Source organism: Patella vulgata, chromosome 1 (assembly GCF_932274485.2).
Source record: "Patella vulgata chromosome 1, xgPatVulg1.2, whole genome shotgun sequence".
Classification (NCBI taxonomy): domain Eukaryota; kingdom Metazoa; phylum Mollusca; class Gastropoda; family Patellidae; genus Patella; species Patella vulgata.
Window position 1 is genome coordinate 16,696,222 of NC_065879.2, and position 20,335 is coordinate 16,716,556.

The 20,335-nt window shown below is 35.6% G+C and overlaps 1 protein-coding gene and 1 long non-coding RNA gene across 2 annotated transcripts; one reads left to right on the forward strand and one right to left on the reverse strand.

Moving 5' to 3' along the window:
* The first annotated feature begins 2,794 nt into the window (after positions 1-2,794).
* On the forward strand, positions 2,795-7,437 carry LOC126828725 (uncharacterized protein KIAA1614). Its single transcript, XM_050558698.2, has 4 exons — positions 2,795-3,406; positions 4,351-4,656; positions 5,506-5,726; positions 7,241-7,437. The coding sequence occupies exons 1-4, from the start codon at positions 3,168-3,170 to the stop codon at positions 7,435-7,437; spliced, it is 963 nt and encodes a 320-aa protein (XP_050414655.1). The 5' UTR covers positions 2,795-3,167.
* A 5,899-nt stretch (positions 7,438-13,336) lies between these two features.
* LOC126828758 (uncharacterized) lies at positions 13,337-20,296 on the reverse strand. Its single transcript, XR_007683230.2, has 5 exons — positions 20,181-20,296; positions 18,442-18,631; positions 17,680-17,783; positions 17,009-17,095; positions 13,337-15,900 (listed from the first exon to the last, which is right to left on the reverse strand). It is a non-coding gene; the product is annotated as an uncharacterized LOC126828758 (long non-coding RNA).
* Between the last annotated feature and the right edge of the window lie 39 nt (positions 20,297-20,335).

Genomic DNA, 20,335 nt, shown 5'->3' on the forward strand with positions numbered 1-20,335 from the left:
CCTCCCCCACATGGGTTTTCTCTGGGTCCTACGTTTTCCTCCCACTGCCTAAGACCCTAGCGCGTAAGCGAATTAGTGAAATAAAATGGAATCATACGTTAGTCTCGATAACCTAGTTTTTGGCAAGTGGATGCTAAACCCTATGTCTCTCTTACCATACATTTCTAAAATGTCCTCAATAATTAATTATTAAACATATCAAATTCTGATTTGTTTGTTGTAGAGAATTGGAAGAAATAATTTGGACGACCGTACCTATAGAAGGATCGCGAAGAATATTGAAATCGAACATCACATCCCGATCGCGATCATCAAACAGTCATTGTCTTCTAATCACTCCTGATCTTTTGATCGATGACACGGCACCAGACACAACCTGCCAAACAATGTCTGAACTTGAAAAAATGATAGCCAAAAAATACCAGCAGAAACGAGGAGCGTCTCCGCATCATCGCAAACAACTTCATATAATTCGAAGACCCCAGAGCGTACCAGCTAAAGGCAGAGCCTTTTATTCACCTGCAGCTGCAGCAAGTCCAGTGTTGACATTCACAGAAAATAAGGGATTAAGTCTTCCGCCAGATACCAACGCAAATGAACCCCTGTATGCAAATACCATGGGGTCATGTGACGTGATCCAAAAACCACCTCGCCCCAACACAAGACGCTACGTGAAGCGGAATTCCAAATTAAATCCAGAAGCCATTGTTAATAATTCCAACTCAAAGGGATTTCAGACGTACAAACGCGATAGTGACAAAGCTGCCATGGCAGCCACCGAAAGAACTTCACGTAGGGATCACATTAAGAATATTCAACGGTTGTTTGAAGTCAGTTCAAAAGATGTCACGATTCAGACTTCCAATCCTGATATTTCAAAAAGTTTTACAGATACTAAAGACCAGTCGTCCATTACTTTAACAAAATTTGAATCAAATTCTGACGTTTCACCCATTAATACACCACCACCACCAACACCAGAAACCAAAGATGTCAATCCACATGCCAGTAACATTGAGGAAGATGATGACCCTAATGTACAGATGGATGAAATCTTCTCTCGACCAAAAACCAAATTTAAAAAATCAAAATTAAAAAATATATTGAAACATAAAAAGGGCAAATATCACCCTTCAATGGAAGATTTAAGTAATCTGAACGAAACCAAGATTCACGCTAAATTCAAATCTATGCCCAATATTTCCAGCAGCCATGTTGATTCTGAGTTCCGTCACAGTTTATCAAATCTGCCAAACGGCAAACTTAGCTTCAGTGTTGTAGATATTGGTGATATTGATAAATTGGATGATATTCTCACCAAAAACCATTTCGGAAACACCGAGTTCGATCAGTTTAGAAAAAGCAAAAATAAGAAATCTGGCGCCAAAAGTTTGGATGAAATGAAGAAATTATTCAGCTCGGAACCTTCGCTTTCAATCAGACGGCGTACTGACAACCAATTCAAAGGATCAACCAAATTTTCATCGGCTACTACAGAGTATCACACATCTCTGGTCACCGGAATTGTCAATGACGACACTTTGTCCGATATAAATCCAGATATTTTTGACAGCGATGTAGCCGGATCGACCGACGCTGGAATATTTCAGTCAAGTGATCAGCTTAGCACCGAACAGAAAAAAGATTCCAGTTTAGATGTTTCCAATAATTCACGACTAAATTTTCTTCATAGTGCATGTAACACCCCTGAACCTCGCGTAACCCCGGAAAAAATAAAAACAAAGACGTCTTCCCAGATAGATCTCGATAAAAGCGAACCTTCGGAAAGTTTTACGATAGACACAAGTCAGATAACTGCACTTAAGTCAACCTCAGTTACTAAAATAGATTTAGGTTCGTTGAACGAAGAATCTGTAGATGACATTTCCTCCATTTCTTCCTTGTCATCAGATCAGAAATCGCTTCAAAGTCGTGGTTTTGTATTTTCTGATCAACCTAATGCCGCAGTCCTCGAAACAAAAGATTGCCAAAACAATGATTCATCAGTACTCAATACAACATTTTCAGTGGACGATCAAGTCAGTTCGTGCAGCAGTATTAGCCAGTTAGAATCCATGAAAGAAAAGAGGAAGAGATTAGTCAAGATGGATTCTGTTCGATCGTCATGTTTTGGTTCATCTGTTGATCCACAAGATCAAAACTTGGAGAAAGAGATAGCCGGGTCTGAATACGATGTCGAGGAACAAAGTATGACTCTGTCCATTGAGCCACCATCTTCTTTTACTCAAATTGAAACAAGCCTTCCTGATGAAACAGAAACGACCGTAAAAGGAGATACAAACAACCAGAAACTGAAAGATGAATCGCCATTGTATGCAACAGTTCAGAAACCATTCAAAAATAAAAAAATTAATGACCCAGCTGCTGATTCTGGAGAAACAACAACAAAAACTGTGATGAGTATGACCCCTATCAAGGCCCGCTCACCGTCGACAGAGTCTATTCCTTTTTCACCACCTTATGCAACAGTACGAGATTGTGTTGATAGTCTCCCTTTAACATGTTCGCCACCGTATGCAACGATTGAAGACTGCTTAGAACCGACAAAATCTGTCTCGGCAGACACAGCTACGGATACATTAATGGACGATTCAGCGATGCAGCCGTATGCAACAATAAAGGAAAACAAAGCAGACGGGACAAATATAGCTGATACTTCCGTTGAATTTGGTTTATCGCCAACTTATGCAACTTTAGAGGAATGTAAAAACAATGGGGGGAATGAGATGGGCGAAGATACGGTACCCGCTAAACCTTCTCATGCAACGACTTCACCCCCGTATGCCGCGCTTGAAGACTGTAGAAAAAACGAATGTCTTGTCACGAAATCTCCGATAAATCGTATTTCTTCTCCCATTTATTCCACAGTGGCAGAATGTTCACGTCAAGTTAGTGCTTCATGTCTAAAAAAAGCGGAAATCGACGTTGAATCTGCATCTTCTCATTATGCTAGTGTTAGTGAAATAAATGCTCAAAGACCTGTCTTTCAACCGTCACAAACTGATGCAGACACCTCGTCAAATGTCCATCACTCGCCAACAGCTCTACCTCAAAGTTCCTCCCAATTTTCATTGTACCAGTCCATTGATCAAGTACGACACGACGCAAATCTGGATAATTATCAAAAAAGTGATTCTGGTATCCAGATGGAATCTCAGTCCGCGTCATGTGATCCTAATGATGACTCTAATCTTTCTGCGGCGACTGGCGGCAGTGAGAACAAGGAAGATTTGTATGCTAAAGTGGGTAATTTCCGTAAAAAAGGAGCTGGGGTTGAAGTTGTGTCGATGACAAGATCATCATCTGATGAAGCAGACTTGACTTTATTCTCCGATGACGAACATGGTGGTCCTCCATTACCGGCCAGAAGATACAAACAGGATAGGTAGGTTTATTAAATATTTAGAGGGGTTGGGTTCTTTAACGTGCACGTCGTTCCCACGTGGCCTCAGATTTTTGTCTGTCCAGACTTTGTTTCTTGCCATGCCCTCTGTCCTGCGCCACTGACCATGCTGGAAAATCCAAGCAACCTCTGTAGATAATTGTAAGGTCTGTCATTGAGTCAAGTCTGCCATTCGATTCCCTGCTTGTATGTGACAAGGAGTTGGACTGCCTGTCCAAAATCGTAGGTTTTCTCCTGGTTCTCCGGTTTCCTTGCACTGCTAAAGAATTATTGAAATTTAAATTGAACCATATGTTAGTCCCAAAATGACTTAGTTTGTGTTCTATGTCTCTCTTTCTATTAGATATTTTCAGTTTCATTGAAACTAAAATGGGGTCTAACGTCCCACCTAATCAACATCAAGAGAGTTAATGAAAAATGTCCCCAACGCACTGTGCTACTTGAATAATTTAAGAGCAAGACCAATATACTTTAATAACAAAGCTTCCTCATAGGAATTTCATAAAATCAGAAGTAGTATAAGCAAGGCTGGACATGAGCACCAATCACAGACTTTGTCAGACACAAATTATCGCAAGTCATATATATTATTATATATGTTGTGTGGTAATTTGTGTTCGACAAAGTCTATGACTGGTGTCTTATGTCCAGAAATCAATATACCGTACACATGTAGCTATAGGTCTGAAACTGGAGGTATTAGTTCAACAACACAAGCCCCATGTCATCCTTTGTCTCTTACTTCCCTAATAGTAATACTCTAAATTCAGCGTCGGGGGCAGCTGCTTAGGGCAGCCACTAACCCCAAACATCCATCAAAGATATGTGATATATATTCCTTTCAAAATAATGTTTTTAACCTGCATTGTTCCATCAATTTTCCGTGTAAAGTTTTTAAAAACTACCAAAATCGTTTTTTATTTCAGTACGCTAAAGTCTTCAAAAGGTTTCAGTTCATCTAAATCATCATTACTCAACAAGATGGGTGCCATCAAAAACTCAACCAAATCCAAAATCAAATCTTTCCGTAAAGCTGTCAGTTTGGAAAGAGGTCTGGATAATGTAGAAACTATTGAGACGCCAAGTAAAGCCGAAAAACTGGAGAAATCAAAGAGCAAGATGAGAAAAGCTCCATCATTGAAATCACTAACGGCCCTGTTTGGTAAAAAGTCGAAATCTAAAAAGGAGAAAACAGATCAGGTGTTGAGTGTTTTTGATGACGGTTCAGAAAGGTATGAAGGTTTCTTTTTTAACGTCCTACTTTTTTGCACGAACTAGGCTAACGAAGATAGACATACATCATTCAGTGTGCTATAAATTTGCCAAGATGGGAATAGAGAGGGTCTGCAACACTCCCTTAAAGAAATAACAGTGGCTGGACCAGCCAGTAGTTCTCTGTAGCTGCTGGATCAACGATGATGATGGCGGAGAGTAATAGAAATTTAAGAATCCCTGCACAACAGCGTGTATTTTAAACTGAAATATTATGAAGATGAATAAACCACCTCTCAAGTCTGTTTTTATACTTCTGTTGTGCCGGGATTTTTAAATTTCTATTAAATTTGTCCAGAGTCATTTCTGCCTACTCTTTATCTCATTCCAACCATCAAGGGTTCCTTTACACCAACATGGTAACTCAGCTTTCCATCCTATCCAAATAACAAGACGCTGTTCATTAACAGGTCCTCCATCCTACACCACTGCCAAGGCGTAAGGATGCCTGTCTAACCTCGTGGGTTTTCTCCGGGTCCTCTGGTTTCCTCCTACAGCTAAAAAACCCTACGCACAAGCAAATTCTTGAAGTAAAAATGAACCATATGTTAGTTCCGAAATGACCTAGTTTGCGTGAGATACATTGTTCCTTGCCAGGCCCTCCACCCTGAGGAACCTTCTTGACCAAGTTAAAGACCAAAGACTGTAATCTTGTTGAAATCATAACTACTAGAACTTTATCCAATTTTAGGTCTTGAGTAAAATTCTTTAGACCAATAAGAAAAAGCTTTTAATTGTAAATCAGCTCAACCTGTCATGAGAAAGGTAGCAATTGCTTCGTTTTGACATGCACTTGCCATATTTTACAGGCTTCCATCAAAAGGTTCTACATTATCACTATCCAAGAAGAAACTATGGAGTTCTGCTAAATCTCTGGAAACTGATAATGTTGAGGCACCGACTATGTTACGTACTATCGGCAAATTGTTGGAGATAAACCAAGATGGAAACCATATTATAGAATTAACGAAACCACCACATGGTCCGATAGGATTCTATATTGGACGTGGAACTGCTAATTACGACTATGGTAAGGTTCGGTGTAGAGATGAGCCAGTCGCAGGTTAAAGCATTGATACTATTCAGTGCTGACGTTAAAGTAAATTACACTAAATAATGATCTGTCGGCAATCATTTTGAAACATAACATAGACAACAATAACATGATATCCTTAAATGACATTAAGAAGTAGAGGTATAATATTCATAATAACACCATTTTATGGATTTACTACTTCTTGGTTTATTACATACAACTTTTCAATAATCTTACAGGTATCTTTATCAAACAATGATCGATAAGGCCATGTAAAATTGATACCTTGTTTCTTCTCGCCCGTGCGCTTAGGAATAGGGACACAAAAATCGCCCGCACAGGTTCTCAACACAAAATAAAAATATTTAAAAAATACGAATTTTTAACCGAATAAGCGATCTCCGAATGTTTAAAAGTTCATAGTATGCCGGTTCAGGTCTATAGCCATCGATTATACATAGTTAGGGCTTCGGTATACCATAGATAATGTACATTGTCTTTCATTAGCCAGAGACGTGTGTTTTTGATAATAATAATATCGTCCGATGAAAATACAGATCTTAAATCGTAAAGTTAGAATATTTTTTATTGGATGAAAGTGGCAGGAAACGTGTAATCTAACCAATGAAAAAGCGACTCTTAGGCGAGTCCTGGCTTGTGAAAAATCAGCATGGGAGATTCTGGCGGAGTATGGACTGATAGTTTCGCTCAAAATCTGTCGGAAAGCAACAACATTTCTTGACTGGACAGACATTGGCGTGCCGTATAATTTTACTTTTGACGACATTGTCAAGTCGGCGTACAGCGTGAATGATGATATAGTACCCCAAAACCAGTTTAAAAGGGATTTGCCAGCAGCCGATTGTTGCCATAAATTTTTCGTAGGTAAATCGAAGGAAGATCAAAACATCACTCAAATTGCGTCAAATTTAATAAAATGTTGGCCAGGTCACCGACAGTTTTTTTAAAACAGATTTCAGACCTGAAATTAGTTCTATATCTTGGGACAATTTAAGGTTTTAAAACTACATTAATGTAGTCTGTGGATATGTAAGTCTTTTATAAATTGTAGTTCTTTGCATGAAAAAAACTCAAGTGTATATCATATGAATTAGAAAGAATACCAAATTCATAGTGTATAAAGGTCTTGCAAAAGTTGAAAATTACAGTTTGTGTTGTGTTTACCGCACACCCTCTTAGGTTTACCCAAAGCATGGGGAGAAGAAACAAGGTATCAATTTTACACAGCCTAATGAATAACAACCTTACAGTACATCTCAACTCAAGGAGTAGGGTCACCAGTCGCACCCTGTGGGTTTTCTGCAGGTCCTCCGGTTTCCTCCCACTGCTAAAGAGCCCTACGTGCAAGCGAATTATTGAAATAAAATTGAACCATATGTTAGTCCTGAAATGACCTAGTTTGTGTCAAGTGGACCTTCAATCCCATCTCTCTTGATATTTTGGGTCTGATATGTTGTTTAATATCATTCATTACCTTTGTGTTTCAGGTATATTTGTATCACGATTTAGTGACGTAAGTTTAGAGAAATTATTCGCTGGTTTGATGAATGTTGGTGATGAAATTCTTGAAATTAATCAACGACCAGTCCGAGATTTATCGTTGGATGATGCATACGAATTAATGGCTGCTAGAAATAAATTAGTGCTCAAAGTATTCCCGCTGTCTTCCCGTAGAGACTTATAGCGTAGAGTAGATTACAGTACGATAGAGATTAAAAATTCTGTGTGGCTTAACATCTGCTTCCCCAAAAGTTGTAGCTCCATGGCAGCAACTTGATGAAGTTCGCTGGAAACCACAGGATTATTCTACAAGAAGTTGAACTTGTTTGACTTAAGTCCCTTGAGATTAAAACTTCTGTGTGATAAAAGAATATATTTTATACACTGTGGTACTACTAGCATCAGTAGCACTAATAGCCACTCACGTTCTACACTTCAGTCAACATTTCATGACTGCACTCATAGGATTATTCTAATCGAACTTGTCTCTTGAGATTAAAACTTGTGTGTGATGACAGAAAATATTTTATACGTGATTCTAGAACCATACTTGGTCTAATTGCTGCTAGCTAGTGTTCTCTTCTTTCTTGTCTTGAGGTAGTTCGTTTGTGACCAGAATTTGATAAAGCTTGCTGGAAACCACAGGGTTTGTTCTAGATAATCTTGAACTTGTTCGACTTGCTATTGAAGCAGGAGTTCCAGGTCGGTCATGACCAATTTATAAAAAAAATGACAGAAACATTTTGGAACTGACAGTGAAAATTTTGAAGTAGAAGCCCTGTATTGAAGTCCTATGAGAGGTAACTGACTTGCACTGCTTTATTAAGTAGTCACACGTGTAGCAGTAAGTTAAAGAATGGGGGTGGGGGGGGAGTGATTATAAGGTCTGTTATTGAGTCAAGTGTTGTTTCTATCCCAGGCTGGTACCTGACAAACAGTAGAGTCATCTGCCTTAACCTTGTGGGTTTTCTCCAGATCATTCAGTTCCCTCCCTAAAGACTCTGATGAGCAAGTGAATTATTAGTCCCAAAATGACCTAGTTTGTGTTGAGTGAACTTAAACTCTCTCTCTCCCCCTCTCTCTCACACACAAAAGCTTACATGTACATATAAAATTTTGTATATTTATAATATATACATGTTGTCTCCCAGTCCCATATCTTGTTTATGTATACCGGTTATATTATTTATGATTGTATATAAATTATATATTTGTATATTTATTAAGAGAATTGTTTATAGTTAAAGTATTTTTGTAACCTTCAGTATAATATACATTTATGTACATTTTTACTTTTTATATAATAGTCATGTATATCTCATCTGTCATTATCATCACATCAGGCATTTCTTTATCTAAAAGGGTAACAAGTGATCCAAACCTTGGACTATAGATTCTAAACAATTATTCATTTACTGAATGTCTCTGAGTTGTTTTTTCTTCTTCTGAAAATGTATGATTTCTGGTCATGAATATGTGATATTTGTGGCAAAAATCAGAAATTTGGGAGCAGACATCAAGATCAATCTGATTAAAACACGGATCCTATTTCGTTTCGTTTTTTATAGTTCAAAATTTCGATTTACTTGTCTTTACTACACTAGGATCTGGAAGAGTTCTTATCATTGACTGTTCTGGATGATTTGAGGGTTTAGGCAATAAAACGGTCTGTAGTATTTTAGAGAGTAGTTTTTGAAAGACGAAGGCCGATGTAAGATGTGCATTTATTTCTATTTAAGGTTGTACTTTTCTAGACTTGTGTAATATTATACAAAATATGTGTTCTTTTAATTAATATTGTATAGGTGTGCATTTAATGTCATATTTATACTGGGGACTCCGGCCCCCTAGCATATAGAGGGGGTGGGGTTAGGTAGGTGTGAACTCCTACAAACCCCACCCCCCATAACTCCAGCCAATAAAAAGCTCAAATTTACATGTTTCGTAGAAAACGAATAATAAGTGAATTTTTTATAGTGTTGTTTTAGGGTATGGAGCGAAGGATGGAGGTGGGTTTGATCCCCAACAAACCCCACTCCCATCACCCCAACCAATAAAATGCTCAAATTTACAAACAATATTATAAGTGAAATTTAGGGTCCCCAGGCCCTTAGGGGTATGAAGGGGGATGGGGGTAGGGGTTTAGGCCACTGAGAATATGTGTTAGTGGTGTTTATGAATAGTCTTTTTGTGATATATATATATTTTTATATACATAATATACTGTAGTATTGTACAATATTTTTTGTATTATTAAGTCTAGTTTTCTTTTTGAAATTCCACGATGTGCAGTATTTAAGATTTATTTATTGTATCTTTAAAGTGCAGTTTACACTTTTTTATAAATCATGCATAATATTTATCAGTCATTAATTATGTCATACATGTTCGTTGTCAAAATTTTAAACAAGAGCTTTAAGGTCTTAACCAGATGCAATTCTATTTAATCTCAATGATATATATATAGCTGTTTTTGGTCAATATATTTAAAAATGGCTTTAATGCCATAACCAGATGATATTTATTCTTAATGATATAGTCCTTCAGTTTCTGATAAACAATTAGTCCACAAATACACAAGATGTAATTCTGTGGAATACAATATACTGTTTATTACTGAGCATAAAGACTGTATAATTATAGTCAAAAACATCCCTCATTAATAAACAGTATTCCATACAATTGTAGCTCTGTGTAATAAACAGTATTCCATACAATTGTAGCTCTGTGTAATAAACAGTATTCCAAACAATTGTAGCTCTGTGTAATAAACAGTATTCCATACAATTGTAGCTCTGTGTAATAAACATTAATTATATTCCATAGAATCATATGTGTTATTTACAGTTTAATTACTAATCACCATGGAAACAACTAGTTGAGTCAGGAATAACTTAGATCATTATTTCCACGCTTGTGTTTGAGTATTTTTATCAATTGTCCATGCTCTTCATTCAAATTTCATTTGATTATAGACGTTTTCATTGATGATTAGCCAAAGTGATTTAATTAAATATTCATCTTTAACATCCATTTAATTCAAATCGATTACCCTAATCAACGAATTTATCAACACTGATTTCTAAAACGGTTACCACAAATCGCCTCTAGGTGCGATTTGATCGGATGATCACATGTTTTATTCAACTGTATCCAGCCACAAGAATTGTTTACAGCTGATTGGCACATTTAAAAAACTCGTCAAAGTACTTGAAATCGACTAAACTGTCACATGACATCTCCACTAAATACAAATTGATAAAAAAGTCTTATTTAATAGTAGACGGGTTGGTTGGACTATGTTTTGGTGTTGAAATAGACTTTTTTGTGGGATCTGTGCTTCATACACCATGCATTTATATTAAAAAAAAAATCTCATTTTCTGTTTAATAATATATTTTATTTATTAAACACACAGACAAACTATTATAAAAACGTCACATCTTTTTTTTAAAACAATATTTTATTCAGATATTAAATCACTCTCCCATGAATGCAGAAGCTTTATAAAATATAACTTTTCTCGGCTACTTTAATTAACCCCTGGTAAACATAAAGATATAGCTGTCATATTATTACCATAGTTGATCAAGACTACTTGTACACTGTTACAAACATATGTTAAAAATTTTAGAACAATCCTCTATAGAACTTCCAGTCTGGCGTCAATCAGATAAAATTGAAATGAAATGGGGGACTTTAAACAATTTGCCATAGAACTTGCGGTCTGGCGGCAATCAGCTAGAATATTGAAGACGGATCAGCTGAACAGTTTGTCTCGATCTCAATATGCCGATTATAAATCTATGTTTACCAAGGGTAGATTGTAAATCTGGTGGACTAATGGGAAGGCCCATGTAAAAAGCGTGTTATATTAAAGTTATACAAAATACATCATTATTTATTATGTATACTAAAGTTAATTACTTTACTTTTCGATGTTACTCAGCTTTAAAATTAAATATATACAAAATGTATCATAGTCGCTAATCGTCATTTGCAAAATTTTCAATTCATCATAGCTTTGTAAATACTGAATGGAACGGAATCATTTTGGACTGATATTTCTTTTAGAGATTCAATCTGTGTGGTTTAATGGCCGAGAGCGAGACGTTAAGTAATAATATAGTATGCAATGTCTTAAGCTCAAAATAATGGTAAGCCAACATCAAAGGATGACGTCACATCTGTACTAATATTTGTGACTGTCATTTGTCTGTTCGGGGTTGGCGATTGTCCAGAGACTGAAATCAGGCTGGGAAGTAACATAGGCTAGGTGGCGTTGGCCTACCGCTGCCAGTTTCGGAGATACGGGCACAACCCAGGCAGCGCCAGGTTATCCGCTAATATTACAATATTTATAATTAGCTTCCAAGAGAATCAAAATCCCTCATTTGATGATTAGCAGCTTTGACAATATTATATTTATAGGTAATATATAGCCTTTTATAAAATGTATTTCTACAAAGTTTGTGAGCTTTATAATAAAATGATTATAAAATTAACATAACAATTCCCAATACAAACATTCCTATAATAAAATATTATAATAAAATGATTATAAAACTAACATATCAATTCCCAATACAAACATTCCATTTTTGATAGCATTTATATCTTAATTAACATTTCATACTCAAGTAAAAATCAAGATGAAGAACTCTTGTCCAAAATAAAATAAACATCATTCCGATCATTACTGTATTTGAGAAGAATAAGTCAAACTTTTGTTTTAAAAACTTTGACATATTTCTAAACATGCTTCTGAAACATTTATCGATCAGCTTCTATGTATTTCCCCATACAACATATATTTATGTGATCTGTGACAGCAAAATGAGTGGGTAGCACAAGTCATTGTCTTACGATTTAAACAAAAATGTTGAAATAGGCTATAAATATCAGATTTAACAGATAAATAAAACTAAATATAGAGAATATATTTTTCTTTAAATTTTTAGCTTATTTAAACATTGTTGTTTACATCGGAAAACAATGACTTCCAACGTATTTTGCTATCAAGGGTCACCTACTACTTGAACATTTTTTTTGGATTCTGGAATTGTCTAAAGAGAAAAATCAATATGAAATGAAATGAGGTTTAATGTCCTACTGTTCTGCTACGACGGGCTGATGCAGACGGATGGGGTGGGGGGAGATTTATAACAAGAATATCAAGTAAAAACACCCCTGAGAATTATTGTGAACACACAGATAATCTCTGTGTGGTGTGTCAACTGATTTTAACAGGACTCTTAGCTTTACCTTGTTCATTCCTGTATCAGGGGGGTTGGATGGACGAATGGTTAGCATGTGCGTGCTTATCATAAGGCCTGTCATTGAGTCAACTGGCGTGGTTTCGAATCCTCGGTTGTACGTGACAAGGTGTGGGGTCACCTGTCCAACCTCATGGGTTTCCTCAGGGTCCTCCGGTTTCCTCCCACTGCTAAAGCGAATTATTGAAATAAAATTAAACCATATGTTAGTCCTGAAATGACCTAGTTTGTGTTGAGTGGATGTTAAACCCCATTTCTCTCTCTCTCTCATTCCTGTATCAATTTATTTTGTAATATATAATTGTGATCTCGTTAAACCTTGTACATCGAAAACAAATTTTTTTATTTGATTATGTCACAACTATTTATGTCATTGAGATTATAAATTGCTATGTAGTCTTTTCTAGAATACCAAAGACATTATATTTGGGTGAGGGGGTGAGTGGGGGGTGTTGACCGGTAAGGGCACTGGACTCTTGTACAGAATGTCCAGGATTTAAATCCCAGTGTCGGCTGAGAAGAGTGTGTGTTTGTCTTTCAAGATGAGACAAAAAACTGAGGTCCACCCGTACGTGATGATTTTGAAACAAGTTTTTAGTCCCATCCAAGAAACTAGATAGTATCTCTGACTATTGGGAACAAGGTTTGAAAGATCCAAATGGTCCTTCTAAGCTCATGCCTGGATTCAAACCCAAAACATTTGAATCAAGAATTTAGTGCCCTGACCCCTCCACGACCAGTGACCCCCATCTTGGAAGACATTATTTTATGGTATAAAACATTTGAACAATGTGAAATATTAATATTGATTAACCTAGCTACCATGTGAAATATTGATTAACCTAGCTACCATGTGAAATATTGATTAACCTAGCTACCATGTGAAATATTAATTAAGCTTATTATGTGAAATATTAACCTACCATGTGAAATATTAACCTACCATGTGAAATATTAATTAACCTTACCATGTGAAATATTAATTAAACTATCATGTGAAATATTAATTAACCTTACCACCTAAAATATAAACTACCATATTAAATATTAATTAACTTTACCATGTGAAATATTAATTAAACTAACAATGTGAACATTAATTAACCTACCATGTGAAACATTAATTAACCTCACCCTGTGAACTAATAACTTTACCATGTGAAATATTAATAAAACTGATTTTGTACTTTATTTTAAAAAAAAAAAATAACATGTCCCAGTATTAAAGATATGTGATATTTTCAGATATAAATCTTTAATCACATATTGTATTCAAATTCTTATGGAAATATTAAATATTTACAAAACGCGACTCAATAATAATACTTTGAACTGCTCTATACTTATTAACTTATTCCAGACGTCCATCAGTATTGAAGTTCAATACTTTCTGATTAAAATATAACTTTTCATTAGAATGTAAACGATGGCAGTAATAATAGAATATTCCACCAGATGAACATATCAGATATCTGTAAAATCTGCTATTTTTAATTGATCTGGGAGAATTGTTGTAAAATGTTGAAGAAAGATGCATAGTCACATTGTTATTGTATGGTTATCTGTGCTCTAGAGATAGTCATTTATCTCATAGTGGCGATAACAGAAGGTGTAGACTATATGTTTCTGTCTAACAAATACATGACTGTATTATTTAAAGGACAATGTTGGTGTCTACCAATTTTATATAAGTGATAGATATGGTTAAACACATTCCAAATTTTATTTTAACATAGAGATAGGTGCTATTGGTGATCTGTAATAATGATTTAAAGAATCCAGAATCCAGAGTGACACAATAAAGCAAAGCAGTTATTGTAACAACTGAAAAGACGACTTTCAGCTCACTGACAAATCCAGGAAAGATGAAGAGATGTTTGCGGATATCAAAAGAACTGACTGCCGAGAGATCAGAAAAAGTGAGAAAGATGGAAAAAGCAAACCTTGTGTCACCTAATTTTTTAATCATTCTCTACTTGAATTTTAAACGATAGTTACAATTTATTCAGGCAGCCCAATTATCTTTGTAATGTGTTTAACTAGTTCTGTCACATATATAAAATTAATGAACACTAATATTGTCCTTTAAGCTTTTTGTATTATCTGATTGATGTGATTTTTTGTTTTGTAATACAAGTTTTAGGTGTATAAAACCTCTATATTGACAGAATTATATCAAATTATTATTAATATCGCCCCTTCAAGTAACTAATTATCTTGATATTAATTAACAAATAATAAAAAATATAAAATAAACTGTATTTAATTCTTTTTTTTTTTTATGAATCATAGTCTTTAAAAGTCATTTGATAGATAAAGGAATCTCTTGCAAACAACAATAAGGTGGAACTTGAATCTGCAGTATACCTTACAGTCAAATCAGTGGTGCATTCTCATCGAGTACCTGTTTATTCACTTTTGACTGTATGTGTGTGTGTGTGTGTGGGGGGGGGGGGGTAGCATGTGCGCGCTGTATCAGAAGGTCTGACATTGAGTCAACTGGCGTGGTTTCGAATCCCCGGGTGAATGTGACAAGGAGTAGTGGCATCTGTCCTCAGGGTTCCTCCCACTGCTAAAGACCCCTACTCGCAAGCGAATTATTGAAATATGTTAGTCGAGTGGACATTAAACTCTCTCTCTCTCTTTTGACTGTATGTGTATTTGGTGCTTTAGTGTAGTTTAATGATCTAGAGTGAGACATTTAGAAATATATTGAAACTGCACGAGGACGTTGTTGTGTATCAATATATTATATTATGTCTTTCTTGAGATCTTTAAACAACTTAAAATAAAGTTACACTATCCAGCAAGTGCATTTCAACGAAATGCCATTTGAGTACTATAAATCCTTCATCGGGCATAAATGCAATACGATATTCATGTTGCCTGTACTATTATTGTTAAATGATGGTACACCAACATCAAAGGATGACGTCACATCTGTATTTTAACCATAATTATTGTACATTGGTCTCGAATCTGTATATGACTGAGATCTTATTTTCTTTCAGTTCATTGTATGAGGTAGGTAGGGTATACACAAGTACTCTCCAGCCAGTGCCTTATTCACAAACATTTTAAGAATCCAGCCCTTTCATTGGCTAAGACCTACAATTTGTTGTATAATTTTAACTCTCACCCAATGAAATGACTTTGTTTTTTTAAATATTTTAGTGTAAGTTTTTTGTGAATTAGGTCCCAGATTTTTACATCACCATGGTTAACCATGAAGCCAACAAGAATAGTCCACCACTGTACATTGCGGTGGCTAAAAACTTTGAATGTCGTGACTTGATTCGTACATAATAAAGACCTTCATAATAACAACTACCTGACAGTAATACCAACCCTGTTAACATCAACGATCCAACCTATAATAATAATTATATAATACTTGATATGAAATGAAATGGGGTTTAACATCCTACTTTTCTGCTCCGTCTGGGCTAATGAAGCCGGGTATACTTCATACGGTGTGATGTGGTGGAAATTTTGCCTGCACAGTGGCGCTACTGCCTACTCTTATTTCGAATTCCAACTGACTAGGTTTTTCTTAGGTGCTCATCAATGTGTACACAGGACCTCAGTTTTCTGTCCCATCCGAATAACTATACATTGTCAGTCGCCAGGCCCTCTGTTCTACACCAATGACAAAGGGAACTATGGCAGAAAATTCTGATGAGCTTTCTCGGACAACACCAGGTTCGCATACAGGACCTCCAGGTTAGCGAACCAATGTATTACTAACTGAGCCACTGTGGCTCCTCATGTGAAATGATCTGTGGTTTAACGTCCTACTGTTTGCTCCGACTGGGCTAATGAAAAGGGGAACTATGCCGGTAGATTCTGATGAGCTTTCTCGGCCAACACCAGGTTCGCATACAGGACCTCCAGATTAGCGAACTAATATCTTATTAACTGAGCCACCGTGGCTCCTCATGTGAAATGAATTGTGGTTTAACGTCCTACTGTTCTGCACCAACTTGTTTACATGGGACTTCCTATATCCGGCATGGCTCCATCAAATTGTCATAAAATACCTTTAATTTTGATATAAATATGTACGAAAAGTAAATGTGAAATAACCTTAAAGGCACAATACCACTCTTGTTGTAACTGAATAATATGTCCCAATCTTTATTCAGGTCAACAAATTGTACTATTTTACAATATTTAAATTAATTGATGATACAAATTTCATCTTAACACACCTAATTTAAAAAATTGGAAAAATTCAACTAAATGATTTGAAAAGCCTGACGTAAAGCTTTTCAAATGTGACTTGGATTTAAAAATATTTTTGAACCCCCTGGACAAGTAAAATAGGATTTAATGGATAATTTACACAACAGGTGAGACACTAACACATCTAGTACTTAGAATAAGGCTATTTTTTATTTTCTGGAGCTGTCAAGCCAGCAAGAGTGTTATTGTCCCTTTAAATAACTATAAAGAATATATTATGTCTGTAAAACTTACTAAATAAGGCATTCTGGTTAATGGTATAGCTAATAAGGCTACGGTGTGAAAAAGATGAAGTTTGAATCCAAGGTCATAAATATACATCTAAAAAAAAAGATAAAAAGATAATCTTTCATCATAAACTCTTTTATTTTTGGTTACTATGGTCACCAGCTTAATTACTGTACCTATTTCTATCTTAGGAAATGTACACTTTTGATATGTATCGGCCAAAAACACATCGACACATGCATGGATTCAACATACATTATGGAAGCGCTAAATCTGCCTATTGCAGGTCTTTCTTTAGGCCTGAAATGTTATCTGAATTATTAATTAAACATTAATTAACTTATCCATGTCAACGCTAGCTTGCAATATTTATTGGATTAGGATTCGATTTGCTGTTTAACTTTCATTCATGATTTAATCATGAAATGGATAATCGAGGCTATATTTTTTATCGTACCGACTTCAGTAATGATGATCGAGGCTAGGCTGAAATTTCAATAGCTTAATTCTCGGTTCATAGTGAATCAATTCAACTGAAATTTTCAGCAAATTGCCTTTACATTATCTAGTTTTTAGCTACTATAGTGAGAACTGCCAGCTCTTCATATAATCTCCCATAATGTATCTTTAAGTTTTGGGCGACTTAAAAATTAAAAAAAAAAAAAAAAAATATTCACCCGTTTCATGAGATCAACATCAACTACTCGTCCTTTTCTAATCTCTCCTTTTTTACCTGTACTAGCAACAGGTAACTCATCATTTTCTACTTTTGCTTTGAATACTGTAAAATTACAGAGAAGTAAGAGCATAAACAAAATATTTTATCTTATCATTTTGTTCCATTTATATGGTTGGTGATTCTTTAAACATGAGTGGTCAAACTTGTGCAGTTTGGATCATAACTCATAAGGGGTATAGGAGTAGGTTCGCCTGTCCAAACTCATGGGTTTTATCCGGGTCCTCTGGTTTCCTCCCACTGCTCAAGACCCCTATGCGTAAACGAAATACTGAAATAAAATTGAACTATATGTTAGTCCCGAAATGGCCTAGTTTCTGTCGAGTGGATGTTAAACACCATTTCGTTCTCTCTCTCTATTAAAATGAATTGTCTGACTTGTACTCTCTGGATTATAAATCATAAGGGGTGTCACTGCATCAATCCCTTGTCATGTACAAGCTTGGGATCGAAACCACTTGACTCAATGTTAGACCTTATGATCTGAAGTGTATGCTTGAGACACCGTGGTCACAGACAGGAAGATAAATAATTATTGTAATCAAATCAAAACCATGCCACTTGACTCAATGACAGATCTCATCTTCTGAAGCCCAAGTAATTAGACTACTCGAAAAAATTGGTTTTAGCACTTTAGGTCCCCAGACTTCATATAAAAATAAAAACCTGTAGGATAGTATCAAAAAAAACATCAAAAACTTACTGTAAATGCCATATGTTCCCATAGCAACAGCCAAGACACCTGATATGCCAGCTGCTCTCACAAAGATATATCCAGGAATAAATCTGGTAAAATTCATACTGTATTTATCTACTTTCAATTTACCATCAGGTTTCAACTGCTTAAATAATGCGTCAAGTAACGGGTGTGATCGCATGCTCTATTCTTATGTCTGAAAAAATATAAAAATCAATGAAATTTATATTTAAAATGACATTTTTGTGTTAAAATTCCCCCTCAAATTGTAACTTCCAGGCAAGTTTGGAAGTTGTAACCAAGGAACATAACTGGTGTATTGCACAAAATCGCTCACTTGGGAATTCCATTTTGAAAGACATTTTTGAAACAAAAACATTACACTTTTAAATTAAAAATGACAATTTACCATATAAGAACATATATAATCAAATATATATATAAATTATTATTATATGAGTTCAAATAATGGTAGATTTGGGTAAATCATGCCACTGTATTCATCACCCCGATGGAGGCTCAAGGACACCAGAGTTACCCAGCCCGCCCCTGTATAAAGTTATGATGTAATACATCAGTAGCATTACATGTACTTAAAAATGTTTTACACAATCCTAACATTAGATAAACATGTTTTACTGGGCTGTTTTAGTTTGTCAGTGAGCTTTGTTGTTCTTCTGTAAAAAATATAAGGCGTCCATATGGAATTTTATCGAGTGACAGCTGACACCTAGTATTTCTTCCGTCAAAAAAGTCTAGCAAGTTATGTGTGCAGGTTTCCTTGATGGAACCCAGATTCCACCTCTAGTGGAATAAAATATAATAGAATTGTATTGCATCGAAAAAAAACGTCCTTTGAGGAAAGCATACAATATATAAAGTATTAAATACAAAAATTTTGGGCAGGTACAAAAATATGGACGGGCATAAATTCAGGGCACTCAATAAATAGACAGTATAAAACCTGCACATGCATACATGCGGTGCATAATGAAAACGTATGCAATTACTAAATTAACAGTACTTGCTTCGTTATGGTCCTGACGTGGTTTAGCACACTCTCATCAAGAGGTCGAGACATCTGATCAAGTGCAATCGTTTCATTTTTTTATAATTCAAAATTTTTTTACACTAGTATCTGGAAGAGTTGTTATATAATCTGCATTCTGGTTGATGTGAGGGATTAGCCAATGAAACAGTCTGTTAGCGAGTTCTTGGCGTGCGATGCACGGAACTGTAGGTATCCCCACTAGAAACATCAAGTCTGATTGGTTTATCAAATGTCTGATATCATATAGGGTCTGACCCCTGACACGACCTTCAACTACAACTGGTCAGATTTTCATGTGGTGCAGACGGTTTGTGCTAAATGATAAGGTTGATCAGCTCACTATTTCGTAATAGGTCACAAGATGTAAACAGGGCTAGCGCTAATCCCAAACCCTAACCCTGGAACTAGCCCCGATGCTAACCCTAACCTACAATCTCGCCAACAATCACGTGCCCAGACCTTATTTACATCTTAACGACCTTGACACAAATTGAGCTGGCCTAATAACAAATAGATTTTGCCATTGCAGGCCATCGAAAGTATAAAAAAAACGAAACGAAATATATAATAAATATAGTTTTGTATTTTTTTAGTCATATTGGATCAAGTGTTGCTTTACAAGATTGCTTCAACTTCAAACGAGCACTTGTCTGTTTTGACACTTTGTAAAATTAATACACAAACGAAATCTTACGTAAATTATTTGTCCTGCAATAAACATAGAGAACTTTCATATACGAAATAGTTGTAAATGCAAGTAAGGCTTCTAGCTTCGAAGAAAACCATGTTGTTTATAATATTATAGACTAAATGTAACTTCTTCATTAGAGATTCAAAATTATATATTAC

Coding starts and splice junctions, on each gene's coding strand:
- LOC126828725 (XM_050558698.2), top strand. CDS start 3,168: ATGGAATCTCAGTCCGCGTCATGTGATCCTAATGATGACTCTAATCTT. Junction 3,407..4,350: donor AGAAGATACAAACAGGATAG/GTAGGTTTATTA, acceptor TTTTTATTTCAG/TACGCTAAAGTCTTCAAAAG. Junction 5,727..7,240: donor AACTGCTAATTACGACTATG/GTAAGGTTCGGT, acceptor TTTGTGTTTCAG/GTATATTTGTATCACGATTT.